The sequence below is a fragment of the Loxodonta africana genome, chromosome 9, assembly GCF_030014295.1.
Source record: "Loxodonta africana isolate mLoxAfr1 chromosome 9, mLoxAfr1.hap2, whole genome shotgun sequence".
Classification (NCBI taxonomy): domain Eukaryota; kingdom Metazoa; phylum Chordata; class Mammalia; order Proboscidea; family Elephantidae; genus Loxodonta; species Loxodonta africana.
The window spans coordinates 119974636-119987977 of NC_087350.1; the positions used below are offsets into that span (position 1 = coordinate 119974636).

Here is a 13342-nt window from a genome sequence, read left to right on the forward strand (position 1 = left end):
CTTGGTACCCCTCTTTGGCCAGTTCTGTGCTCCTGTGTGCTTGGTACTTCTCTGTGGTTGGTACTGTGCCCCTCTGTGCCTGGTACCCCTCTGTGGCTGGTGCTGCTCTGTGTTTGGTACCCCTTTGTGTTGGTACTGTGCCCCTCTGTGCTTGGTACTCTTGTGGCCAGTGCCACTCTGTGCTTGGTACCCCCCTGTGGCTGGTGCCCTCTGCTTAGTATCCTTCTGAGGCTGGTACTTTGCCCTTCTGTGCTTGGAACCTCTCTGCATCTGGTACTGTGCCCCTCTGTACTTGGTACCCCTCTGTGGCTGGTACTGTGCCCCTCTGTGTTCAGTCCTGTGCCCTTCTGTGCTTGGTACTCCTTTGTGGCCAGTACTGTGCCCCTCTGTGCTTGGTACCCATCTGTGGCTGGTGCCCCTCTGGCTTGGTACCCTTCTGCAGTTGGTACTGTGCCCCTCTGTGCTTGGTACCCCTCTGTAATTGGTACTGTGCCCCTCTGCACTCAGCCCTGTGGTGTGGCCCTCTTTGAGTGGAGGACCTGAGGCTCAGGGAGGCAGTGGAGGCTGGGTTGGGTCTCAGAACCTGTCCATTTGGCTCTGAAGCCCCGACTGTGCCCAGCCCACTGCAGCGCTGCCACCCTCCATGAACACCTTGCCATCTCCCCGCTGGATGGCTGTCCATGAAGCCAGGCAGTCTGTCCTGCTTTCTGTTGTCCCTGCACACACACAGTTCCTGGTCCGTAGTAGGTGCATGCTGAGTACCGGTTGCTTGTAAATGAGTGACTCCAAGTTCCCACAGGCCAGTGAGACAGGGGATCAGGCAGGGCCAGGCCTGGGATGGGTGTAGCAAGCTCAGTTTGCCCCGGCTTCACTCTGCTCCCGGTCAGCTGTCCATCCATTTGTCCGTGGTCACCCCCACGTGGGTTTTGCCATGGTGTGTGCCACGTGATTGGTCTCTGTGTACTCCACATACATTTCTGGGAGGTGCCTGAAGTTCCCTTGGTCCTTGGCCTCCGCCTCCCATGGCGCCTTTCCTGGGGACTGAGTCCAGCCTCTAGGCTTCAGCAGTTTGTCTAGAAACCCAAGGTTCCCCATATTCATGGTAGTGTGGGTGGAGTTCAGGGGGGGATATTCCCCCACCCCCAAAACCACAACCGCAAACTTAGAGTTGCCGGAACCAGCCAGGATCTCTGACTTCTGCTGTCGCTGGGGAAGGCCTGGCATTCTGCCGAGTGCTGCCCGCCCAAGTCCACAGCTGGGAGGGAACGTGGGTGTCTTAGTTCTCTAACCGATCTACAAGTGGATGGCTTTAACAAGCAGAAATTTATTTTCTCACAATTTAGGAGGAGACTAGAAGTCCGAATTTAGGTTGCTGGCTCTAGGGGAAGGCCTCCTCTTGTCTGTCGGCTCTGGAGGAAGGTCCTTGTGTCTCCGAGCTTCTGCTCCTGGGCAGTCTTCATGTGGCTTGGCATCTCTCTTCCCCCATCTCTGCTTGTTCACTGCTTGTTTAATCTTTTTTATGTCTGAAAGAGATTAAGTCAAAACACATCCTGTACTAATCTTGTCTCATTAACGATATAACAAAGACAGCCCATTCCCACATGGGATTATAACCACAGACATAGAAATTAGAATTTATAATACATAATTTTGGGGGACCTAATTCAATCTTTAACAGTGAGCATCACCAGGCCCACCCTCCTCCCACCCGTCCAGCAGAGAAATGAAAGCCTGGCGAGGGTCTGGGAAGAGCCAGGCCAGACCACGGCTGTCAAGAGTCCGAGCCATCTGATGTCTCTCCCCTGGCCTGCGTGTCCCAGAGCCTGCCTGGCAACTCCCCACATGTGTGGCCACCCTGTGGGTATTGATTGAGGAATGGTGCCTCCCAGCCAGAGCAGCAGAGCCTGGGGGCGGGAGCGAGTGTGGAGACTGGCTGGTTAACGCTGGTCCCGCGTCGGGCACAGGAGGCCTGCGGTGGGCCCCGAAGGAAGGACGTGGGGGTGTGGGTGGGAGCAGCAGAGCTGGGCTGAGGAGCCGGGCGGGGCACTGATGGAGCGGTGGCTATTTCAGTGAGTCCTGTCGGCTGTGGTGGGAACTGAGATGAGTGCCAAGGATCTGAAAGGGGAAATGGATGGGGCCTCCACCCTGGCCATGCCATGGCGTCTCCTAGGAGACGGGGCTGGGAGTCCAGGGGAGCAGTCCCCGGATGGATAGGGAGCTGCGGAGCCCTGTGGGAGGGGTGTGTGTATGGTAGGAGGACGGGGCCACCTTGCTCTGTGCTGAGAGCTTTGGCGCGGGCCCAGGCCCGCCAGTTCGGAGCTGAGGAAGCAGGCAGAGCGCTCCGGGGCGACCTCCCCTGCCCTGCGCAGCTGGGCCGGGACTGTCCACCTATCGGGCACCCCAGCTGCCAGCACCCAGAGCAGCAAAGGGAGGGAGGAAGGGGCCTAGATCACTGATGGCCGCCAGGGTCAGGGTGGGCTGATGGCCGCTCTCCCAGCTGGGAGCGGCTCGGCCACTGATTCCGGGGGGGTGGGGGTGAGAGAGGGGGTAACCGCTCCATCCCATCTGCCCGAGAGGACCTTATCTGGTGGGGGCCGCAGCCACCCACCTTGCTGCTGCAGCCCTGCCTCAGTTTACCTAGGGCAGACACCAGGCCCAAGGCTGCACTCAAGGGGCCTTTACCACCCAGTGTGGTTTTGGGCAGCCTGAGAAAGAGGAAATGAGCAAGTCCTTCCTGGTGGTGCCAAGTCAGTCCAGTCTACCACGGCCTCCGGGCTCCCCCGCCATGGGGAAGGGCTGGCTGCCCACAGAGTGCCTGGTGCCCAGCCTCGGGCCTGAGGGACTCCTGCCCACATGCTCTCAGTGGCTCCCTACTGCTAGGACCCCAGAGCAGGCACCTACAGTCCTGGCCCCAGATGGTTAAGGATGGGATTAGGGTCAGCCCCCCCAGCTGTTCCTGTATGCAGCTGACCTGCCCCCCCTTTCCGAACTTTTGTGTTCCCACCTCCAGATGTTAGCCTGGTGGCTCTCTGCCTGGGATGCCCCCTGCCTGTCCTTGCAGGCTGCCTGTCCCCTTGGGGGGCCACTGTGGACTGCAGTGCTGTGGGGACCTCCTCCCAGCTGGCCTGTGTGGGGTGCACCGTGGGCCAGGTGCTGCTCCGAGCAAGGCCGGGAGTCCTCTGAGTGCACACTGGCACTCTGCCTGTTTGCAGAGGGGGAGACTCGGGGTAAAGTGGTGAGATGATCCCCAGAGTCATGAAGTTGGGGGAGGTGGAACCCAAAGCCGGGGCCGTCTTCCGTGGAGACACCTAGCTGGGGTAATCGGCCCACAGCCTGTACCCCTTTGTGACCCTTCTCAGAGGCCTTAGGGTTGTTTCTGTATGACAGCCCCCTCCCTCCTACATGGTACATCTGAGATGGCCAGGCCTTGTCCGTGTACTTAGTGGACAGTGGATGAGGTAGGACTGAGGGGTGCACACCCCTTCCTTACTGAATGAGGTAGGGATGAGGGGTGCCCCTCCCCAGCTGAGTAGCTCTTCTGCAGCAGGGGGACCATGTGCTTGGTAATTGCTTCCTCTCCCCCCACTCAGCAAGGCTGGATGCCCTGCTTTGCCACAGCCAGTCCCAGCCTTAGCGTCCTCATCTGGGAAATGGGCAGGCAGCACGTCCCCAAGCTCCCAGGCAGTGATAGGCGAGCGTGCATGCACGGTCCAGCATGTCACGGCGCTCAGCAGACTCCGGGGTCTGCCCCGGCACCTTCTCAGTGCCTCTGACACCCAGACGGTGCACGCGGCGTGTTTTAAATCACAGAAGGGCCCCCACTTCTGCAGTGGACACCCTCCGCCCACCGTGGCTCCTGACTCCTGACAGCCCTGACCTTCCCTGCAGATGCTGGCAGCCCAGGGGAATTCCACATCCACGCCAAGCCCCCCACCCCTGCCACCCTGGGCCCCCAGACCCAGCCACGCCAAGCACCTCAGTCCCTGGCATCCTGGGCCCCAGACCCAGCCATGCCGAGCCCCCCAGTCCCTGCACCCTGGGCCCCAGACCCAGCCACATCTGCCTCAGGCCCCGGGCGGATCCTTCCAGGCACTGAGGCTGGTATGCATGAAGCTGAGGGGTGGCTTCCAGCCACGTTCTTCCTGTCCATGAGAAGGGGGGTTGGGGGTTGGGACTCTGGGGAAGGAAGGGGGAGGTGGCAAGAGGGTCCCTGGGGCTACCAGGGGGCAGCGCGGGTGGCTGCCACCCACCCCAGAGACTTCCGCAGGCTCCTGAGTTCCGCCTTTGCTGGGGGTTTGCAGAAGTGGGGGGGTGGGGACTTCCTGGCCTGGGGTCCTGACGCCCTGGGACACCGGCTGGTGGGGGGGTGCAGGGATGTGCCTGGGCCCTTCATGCTGATGGGAGACTTAGGCGGAGGCAGGGGAACCAAAACTGCTGTGTCATTGCAGCAGCTGTTGCCGGGGTGACTGGGTGAGTTTCCCACGCCTCTTCCTGGCACGAACTCTGCGCTGTGCTGTGCTGTCCGGACGGGCGGAGGGCAGGTGGTGGCCACAGCCACCAGTGCCTGGGTCAGTCCACTCCCCCTCCACTTTGTGTCATGCCATCAGAGACCCCAGGTCTAGCCCACCAGCCTTGGGCAGGGCAGTGTAGTGGGAGGCTGGGACATTCTGGGGCCCCAGGTCTCCTCATTCCTAGCTGTGATGTGGGCCTCGGTGTCCTTACCTGTGTGCTGGGGATGCCAAGTGTACCTCCCTCATGGGTGGCTCCAAGTTCAGGCACCCAGAGGGCATACCTCCCCCAGGGTGGGCTCATAGTGGGGGCTCAGTGATGGGAGGTGGCTCTCATTAATGTCCTCTCAGGATGTCCTGCAGGGGAGGTGTTGATGTGGGGTCCTTGGCAGTGCTATGGGGTCCTTGGTGGTGTCATGGAGTCCTCGGTGGTGCCATGGGGGTCCTCGGTGGTGCCATGGAGGTCCTCAGTGGTGCAGTGGGGTCCTCGGTGGTGACATGGGGTCCTCGGTGGTGACATGGGGTCCTTGGTGGTGACATGGGATCCTCAGTGGTGACATGGGGTCCTCGCTGCCACACGCCAGGTTCACAGAGAAACAGGCTGGGCACACACAGCTGAGTGCCAGCAGTATGCTCAGCCCCGACTTACTCAGCGAGGCTTGTGGAGGCTGCCCTGCCCTGGAAGCTCCGTTCTCCCACACCAGGGGTCCTTGCTAGTTCCATGGGGTCCTTAGCAGTGCAGTGGGGTCCTCAGCAGTGCAGTGGGGTCCTCAGTGGTGACATGGGTCCTTGGTGGTACTGTGAGTTCCTCAGTGGCACTGGAGGTTTTGGGCACGATGGTGGGGTCCTGGGACCTGGTGTGGGAGAACAGAGCTCCCTCTACGAGGGAGCAGGGTAGCCTCCACGAGCCTGGCTGAGCAAGTCGGGGCTGAGCATACTACGGGCACTCCGCTGTGTGTGCCCAGCCTCAGTTTCTCTGTGAAGCTGGGGCGCAGTAGTGCCCTCCTTGCTGGAGAGCTGTTGGGGGGTGCTGGGCGTGGCGCCCCTCACCTGCCCTGCCCTGCCCTGCCCTGCTGCCCCTCTGCAGCTCAGCTCACCGATGAACCTCGTCAGCAGCACTGAGGACATCAAGCCCCCGCTGGGCCTCAATGGCGTCCTCAAGGTTCCCGCCCACCCCTCAGGAAACATGGCGTCCTTCACCAAGCACATCTGTGCCATCTGTGGGGACCGCTCCTCAGGTAGGCCACCGGCGGGGGCGGGCCGCTCTGTCCACCCGGCAGAGGGAGAGTGTGGGGAGGGCCTTCCGCCCGAAGGTGTGTGGGGAGAGACCAGACGTGGGCAGGGCATCGGGGAAGCTGCTGGAGCGGAAGATGCTGTCTGCGGTGACAATGGCAAGGGGGGCAGCGTGGCTGTGCTTCTTTTCTGGGTCACGCGAGGTGTAGGCCCCTCGCGGGACACTGAGCCTCGAGAGGCAGGGACAGCACTGGCCTGGTCCAGGGCTTGCTGCCTGCCCCCCACCCCAGGGCCGGCGCCATGAGCAGAGAGCCAAGCTGGCGTGTGGAAAATGGGAGGCCATGGTGGGGAGAAAGGCCCTTTGTGGGGACCATGGGTGGCGGGCTCGGCCCCTGGGGGTCACTCACCACCCACAGCCCGCCGCCCACCCACCTGCCTGCAGGCAAACACTACGGGGTGTACAGCTGCGAGGGCTGCAAGGGCTTCTTCAAGCGGACGGTACGCAAGGACCTCACGTACACCTGCCGCGACAACAAGGACTGCCTGATCGACAAGCGGCAGCGGAACCGGTGCCAGTACTGCCGCTACCAGAAGTGCCTGGCCATGGGCATGAAGCGGGAAGGTAGGGCGGGCAGGGGGCAGGGCGGTGAGTGGGGGCTGAGGCAGGGCTGGGAGGGAGGGTAATAGACAGGGACAGAGGGCCTAGGTCGGGGGCCTGGGAGCAGCTGGTAGTGGAGGAAAGCTGTGTCCCACCCACGGGGCCTCCTTGTGCCCTACCTTGGAGTTCTGGGGGGGTGGGCCTGAGGGTCAGAGACGATTCCTGCACAAGGCAAGTCTGCTGGCAGCTCCCAGAGGTGGCTGGCCAACCTGTTTTTTACCCCTTTGGGCTGGGACAAGCTGCCTGCCTGACAGTCTAGGGTGTGTGCCTTCCAGGGCGCCCCGGGGGCTATGCCCTCCAGGGCATTCCTCCCCCCCGGGCCATGTGCAGGGGGCTGTACACTCCAGGTCGCCCCCCAGAGCCATGTGCAGGGGGACTGTACCCTCCAGGGCACCCCCAGGGCCATGTGCAGGGAGGCTGTGCCCTCCAGGGTGTCCCCAGGGCCACAGGGAGGGGGCGCTATGCCCTCGAGGATGGCCCCTAGGGCCTGCGTGCTGCCTGGTCTGTGTTGGAGCCAGGTTGAGGGGTGACCAAATGCTGCCTTCTTTTCTAGGTGACAGCCCTTTGCTTTCCTCTAATGGGGTGGGGCCTCTGGGACCTACCTGGAGTCTGGCTCAGTGCCAGCACCTCCCCCCACAGCCTCACTTGGCTCTCACTAGTCTTTACTGAATGCCTGCTGTATGCCTGACCCTGGGGTTCTGGAAGAGACAAAGCCAACTGGGGCCTGCCACTAGTCAGGTGGGGCCAGGTGGTGATTGGCAGGGGCGGAGTGGGCCTGGTCCAGCAGGTGGGCTCAGGGGGCCAGGGCAAGGGGCTTCCTGGGCAGACACTTAGTGAGCCAGGGCTGCAGGTGAGACGTAGGCACCTGGAACTCAGGAGGGCAGGTGCCTTGGGGCCTGCATGGTTGGTTCTGGTGGGCAGATCAGAGACCATTAGGACATGTCCCATGTTCAGGTGGATGTGGGATGGTCCTGGCCTTGTTCCAGTCCCTGTCCTTGGGGCAGCAGTGCTCAGAGGCCCTTCATCAGTGGGACCAGAGCCTCGGGCGGGCCACATTGCCTTGGATGTCTGAGCCCATTTTACTGACGGCCGTTCTGCGGGTGATGGAGGATGGGGATCACAGAAGACATACTTGTGTGCTCGCTGAGTTTGTCACATTCGAGCCGACCTGTGTCCCAGCCCACGTCCCAGCCCTTGCTGTCCCTGGGCCTCAGTGTCCCCATCCGGTATTCCGTTTCTCCCTTAGGCTTGGTAGCTCCTCACTCTGAGGAGATTCTTTTGTGTGTGGTTTGCACGCACTCTTTGATGGCTGGTTGTGGGTACAGGGCAGTCATGGTTGACCTGTGGTTTGTCGAGCCCAGGCTCAGGCCCTCGGCCTTGTGGGATTGGAAGGTTCTTCAGGGACCAGGGTGGTCTGGCTCTCCTGTGGTGGCCTGCATGTGGCTGGCGGTTCGTCTCACTTCCCGCCCCCCAGCCTCCACGGGCCGAGCGTGGCCTGATGTCCCACCCTGAGGTCTCTCCGCACCCCAGCTCACAGGAGCTGACGTCTCACCCTGGGGGGCAGCCTCACGTGCGTTGGTGGGCGACTGGATTTTTAAGTGTTTTTTCTTTTTGGATTTTTTCGTGCTTGTACAACCTCAGTTGTTCTTGCTGAGAAGCTGAAACCCCAGCTGGGCCCTGTGTTCCTGAGGGACTTCCTTCCTGAGGGGCTGCCAGGCTGGGCGGGGACTGTGGGAGGGGGCAGGAAGTGCAGGGTGGCCCAAGTCTCTTTGTCGCCATGGTCCCTGGCATGACCAAGTCAGGGCTGCAGCTGGCAGTGCTCGAAGGGGCTGTGGGAGGGTGGCTGGAGGGCTGTGGACCTGCCGTGCGGAGCCCGCAGCGAGGGAAGCCCGTGGGCCTGGGCGGGGCTTTTCTTACTGGGACACGGGGTTCATGGGGTGCTGAGAACTTGTCAGGCCTGCCCTTCACTGTGCAGATGGAGAAACCGAGGCCCAGAGGGGCCAGGGGCTTGCCCAGGGTCACACAGCTGGGTCAGCTCCCAGTCCACATCTTGTCCCTTTTCAGTGGTGAGAGGGCTGAGGGGGTGTCTGGCTGGGAGGTGTGCGTCCACCTCCAGCTCCTTGGGCTCCCTGTGTCAGGGAGGGCTGGCCACATGTGTGAGGCAGGCCACGGTCTCATGTGTACATGGGCAGGGAGGCAGGACCTGTTGGGTGTCCAGGGTAAGGGGAAGAGCATGAGTGTGTGGGAAGGAGGCAGACCCTCGTTGAGGTATGGGCCCTAGCCCCCTGTGGCCCCTGTGGTGGGGAGCGTCAGCAAGGCCTGGGCAGGCGGAGGGGTGTCTGGCTGACGCCTGGAGGATGGGGTGTCAGGCAGGGGCTGCATGCCGGTTGCGGGGAACAGGCTGTGTACAGGCCCCAGTGTCCACAGTGAAGGAGAACAGTGCTCCTCAGCCTCAGACAGGGACCCTCCAGGGGCCAGGGGCCTGTGGGTGGAGCCCCGTCACACCCAGGGGACTGCAGAACCAACCTTCAGTCCAGCCCTGCTCTGTGTCCCGGGCCTCGTGTCACACCCAGGGGACTGCAGAGCCAACCTTCAGCCCAGCCCTGCTCTGTGTCCCGGGTCTCGTGTAAGCACGTGTAGGGGCCCATGCCAGGCCCCAGCCGGACCTCCAGGCCCTCCTGCTCACTGTGGGTGCAGTGCCGCTGCCACCACACAAGGCCGAGAGATGGGATGCAGAGAGGTGGGTACCTGAGCAGGCCCCCCCACCAGCACTCTGCCGGCTGCCCTGAGCCCTGGGCGGCCCCCACACCGTGCCTTGCCTCCAATCCACGTCTGATGGGCACCTCTGGTGCGCTGGCCGTTCCCTGGCAGTGTGGGCAGCGAGACCTGGTTTATGGGCTGTGAGATAAATACCTGGTCCAGCAGGGATCCCGCCTTTTGTCTCAGCTAGATTTAAAAGTCGTGAATGTGCAGTAAAAACCCTCCCACGAGGCCCTTTCACGCCCCAAACACAGCCGTAAAACGGTGCCTCCCTAGCGGGGGTGCCTCTGGTGGCCCCTACTCAGTGTGGGCGGCCAGGCATGGGTAAGCCCATGTGCTAAATGGGCTCTGTTGCCAATGTCTGTCCTTGGCAGGGTGGGAGCACCCCCCCACCACCACCACTGTGCACTGCAGTGGCAGCTCCACGGTGCAGCCCATGTGTTACCTGTAGCCTGCAGCCACGCGGCACCTCGGTGCTGCCAAAGCACAGGACATGGGTTGGGAGGTGGTCGGGTGGTGCCTGCGACCCCCCACAGAGCAAGGTCTGAAACGCAGACCTCCTGTGCCTGCTTCCTGGGCCAACTGTTTCGAGGAGGGCTCCAGGGGTAGTCAGGGTGGCTGGCTGCATAAGGCATGGGGTGTCAGCCCTGAGGTCCTGCCTACCTTCTTAATGCCAGTCAGGTGGCCAGCTGCGCAGACTGGCCTTGATGCCACACAACCCCCCAGAGGCCTGGTGATCACACCCCGTTACAGTTGAGGAACCTGAGGCTTGCACAGGGCACTGTGGCCTGGCACAGTGTGAGGTGGACTGGCCGGGGCAGGCTGACTGCAGGAAGGGCCCTGGGATGCATGGGTCAGCACTGCATAGGAGGGGCTGCCCTGCCCAGGCTCGGGCAGGCAGACCTCTGCCCCACCTCTGATTGCACTGGCTAAAAAGGGCTGTCGCAGGCCGATAGCATCTTGGGTTGGGCAACGGCAGGGCCTGTGCACACAAGCAACCACCCTGGACTCGTTCTGCAGCATTCCGGGGGGCATGGTGGGGAGCGGGCCTGAGGACAGGGAGCTGAGACCTGGGTCTAGAATACCCTGCATGGCTTTGAGGGGGCCTACAGGCACCCCCTGGAAACCCTGGTGGCGTAGTGGTTAAGTGCTACAGCTGCTAACCAAGAGGTTGGCAGTTTGAATCCACCAGGTGCTCCTTGGAAACTCTTATCGGGCAGTTCTACTCTGTTCTATAGGGTCCCTATGAATTGGAATCAACTCGACTGCAGTGGGTTTGGTTTTTTTTTTTTATAGGCACCCCCAGAGGCGCCCTGGTGGTGTAGTGGTTAAGTGCTCAGCTGCTAACCCAGAGTTTGGTGGTTGAAACCCACCAGTCGCTCTGCAGGAGAAAGGTGTGGGGGTCTGCTTCCGTAAAGATTACAGCCTTGGAAAGCCTGCGGTACAGTTCTGCTCTGTCCTCTAGGGTTGCTAGGCGTTGAAATTAACGTGACGGCAGTGGGTTTGGTTTGGTGTTGGTTTGCAGGCACCCCAGTCTTATGGGAGAGATGAGCCCTACCCTCAGGGGGCTCCTGGCCAGCTCGGGGAGACCTGGCTCCCGCCCTGGGCTGACACTAGCCCTGGCTCCTCTCCCTCTCCTCCTTCAGGATGGCCTCTCCCTGTTTCCTTCCTGCCTCCTTCTGCTTCCTGCTCCCTGTGCCCTGGCTCTTGAGAACGCCAGTGAGGAAGCGGCAGTGTCCTCTCTGTGTGTGTGTGTGTGTGTGCGCGCGCGTGTGTGCGCGCATGTGCACAGGCTTTGTGTGGCCCCACACGCTTCTGCTATGGGGAAGCCCTGGCTGGCCTTGAGGGCCACCGTGGTGCTCTCTGGCTTGGAGACATTGCACAGTAACTTTGCTGCCGTAAGCCTCAGTTTCCTCATCTGTGTGGTGGAGTGACCAGCAAGGTCCTCACAGGCTTGCTGGGAAGACCCCGGGAGGTGTGGCACTGTGCGTTGTCCATGGTGGGTTGAGTCACAGTAGCCACGCCTGTGCGTGTACCCTTCTCATGTGCAGGTGCGTGTCTTCCCTTGGGGGGAGGAGGGATACGTCCTCGGAGCCGACAGGACGGGAACTCACTGTGTGAGTTTGCAGGACACCCCTCTCTGGGTCTTAGTTGGCTGTCCTGAAGTGGAGCTGTCGTGGGCAGGTCCAGTCCTGGCCTTCCCAGGGCCCGGCCCTGGCTGTGACCCAGTGGGGCCTGGATAAGTCATGGGGAAGGACCCGCCCAGTGGGCGGTCTCTGAGGACGCCCCAACCAGGGCTTTCTGCTCATCACCTCTGGTGTCCTGCTTGGCCCCAGGGAAGTTAGTGGTGGGGGCGCCAGCGGGTGGAGACACCACACTCTGGCCGGGGGGCTGCTGTGCCGAGTCCAGTGCCAGTGTGTCTCCTGATGTCAGGGATCTGGTTATAGTGGGGTCTTGTCTACTACGGAGGAGCCACCCCCCTCCCGGGCACATGCTTGGCTGACGGCTGCTGGAGGAGCAATCCTCCTGGGCCGGGGTCCGGCTCGCCTGTCTCGTGGACCTCCATGGGGAGGACTTAACCCAGGGCATCCCAGCTGCCCAGCAGTGCCTTTCTGGCCCCTTCCCCTGCCACCCTCCGCCCTCGCACCCAAGGCTGGGAGCCGCAGGATAACACGGTGCTGTGTTTACAGACGCCTCCCGCCCGAGGTGAGGCTTCCCGGCGCCAGTGCAGCAGAAGTCAACACGACTCTGTCTCGAAGGTGATTGAGCTGGCAAAGCGTAAGCCCACTCTCCAGGCCTGCCGCCCGCCGTCTATAAATAAAACCATAATATTTACAACGATGCTGCTCAGGGCTGCGGGGCTCTTGGTGGCTTCAAAGTGCTTTGCAAAACATTTGCTAATTAATTCCCGGCCGCCCTGCCGAGGATGCAGGTGCCCAGGAGCCCCACAAGCTGCCCGCTGCCCCTGCCAGCTCCAGTGACCCACACCAGTGGCCACCCTCACCTGGGCTCCTATGCCCTAGGTAAGCCCCCTCAGGCCCAGTGACAAAGTGATGGCCACCGAGGCCTGCAGCACGCCTGTGGACTCATCCGGAAGGAAGGTGCCGTGGCTCTTGTCCTGCAGACAGGGAAGCCGAGGCCCAGAGTGGTTAGGGAGCACCACATGGCTACCTGGGGCAGAGCAGGGCTGGGGGGGTCCGACTACAGCTTCGTGCTCCCTCTGGGCTGAGAATGAAGCCACACTTCCTTGGGTTTCTGGGCCTCAGTTTCCCCACCTGGTGGCATGAGGAGCTAAGACGTATGCCTCTCAGCTGGGGCCCACCTTCAGGGTCTTCGTCTGGTCCCTGTCGCCCTGAGTGCTGTCCCAGATGTGTGGGCCGAGGTCCACATGTGCAGGGGCCTCTTGCCTCACAGGACGCTCAGGTCGTGGGGTTGGCTGTCCTGGATCCCATGACCATGCCCTCCGTGGTGACACTGGGGAAGGTGACATGTTAGCCCTGCTGTGCTTGAGCGGCTGTGGCAGGAGTGTCTCGGAGGCCTGGGCGGGAGAGGCCAGGCCAGACTGGCCTTCTGAGGTCTGGTGGGCTCCTCACCACCTGCCTGCTGGCTCCAGGCTCCTGAGCCGCCCAGCTGCTGCCAGATTTTCCAGAAGGGCCAAGCTTACAAAAGTGCCAACTCCGGGCTCGTGCTTGGCGCCTGGGCCCAGCTGGTGTGATGTGCAGGGTTGGCGCGCCTCCTGCCCTTGAATCTCGCCACGTGGATGGAACTTCTCCCCCTCAAGCTTGTCCTGTGGGGGCTTGTGGAGCTCGGACTGTCAACTCAGGAAGGATGTGGGGCCCGCTCTGGGGGACTCTGAGCAGCCGTGCGGTGCAGGCTGGATGCAGGTGGATGAGGCCACCCCGGAGGGCGGGGAGGCCAGTGAGGCCTCCCTGCAGCTCAGGCCTCAGAGCCCAGGGCAGGGCTGGAGGTTCTGCAGGGTGGACGGTGGACAATGCTGCCGTCGACAGAGAGGTCCTGGGTGGGGAGGGACGAATCTGGCCTGAGGCCCAGAGAGGTTAGGGCGCGTGGGAAGCCCTGTCGAGGCTGCATGATGCCCTCTGGAAGGCTCTGTCCTGGGACTTGGCACCAGAAAGGAGAAGGGGGCGTGTGTCAGGGATCACTGCCCAGGCAGGCTGACAGACAG

The 13342-nt window shown here is 62.1% G+C and overlaps 1 protein-coding gene and 1 long non-coding RNA gene across 7 annotated transcripts in view; both read left to right on the plus strand.

Annotated features, from left to right (window-relative positions):
* RXRA (retinoid X receptor alpha) overlaps positions 1-13342 on the plus strand; it is a 104866-nt gene that overhangs the window by 75716 nt on the left and 15808 nt on the right. For 4 of the 6 annotated variants that reach the window (XR_010322881.1, XM_064290630.1, XM_064290629.1 and 1 more), the window contains 3 exons: positions 1717-1857; positions 5596-5746; positions 6184-6363. Coding sequence is in view for 5 of the 6 variants with exons in the window: in XM_064290630.1 (XP_064146700.1) it covers positions 1717-1857; positions 5596-5746; positions 6184-6363 (472 nt within the window). In the remaining variant the exon portion in view is untranslated. Of the gene's footprint in view, positions 1-1716; positions 1858-4378; positions 4569-5595; positions 5747-6183; positions 6364-13342 lie in introns of those variants that run through there. The other 2 variants (XM_064290632.1, XM_064290633.1) reach the window with 2 other exon arrangements.
* Positions 4575-5595, plus strand: LOC135232328 (uncharacterized). Its single transcript, XR_010322882.1, has 2 exons — positions 4575-5092; positions 5474-5595. It is a non-coding gene; the product is annotated as an uncharacterized LOC135232328 (long non-coding RNA).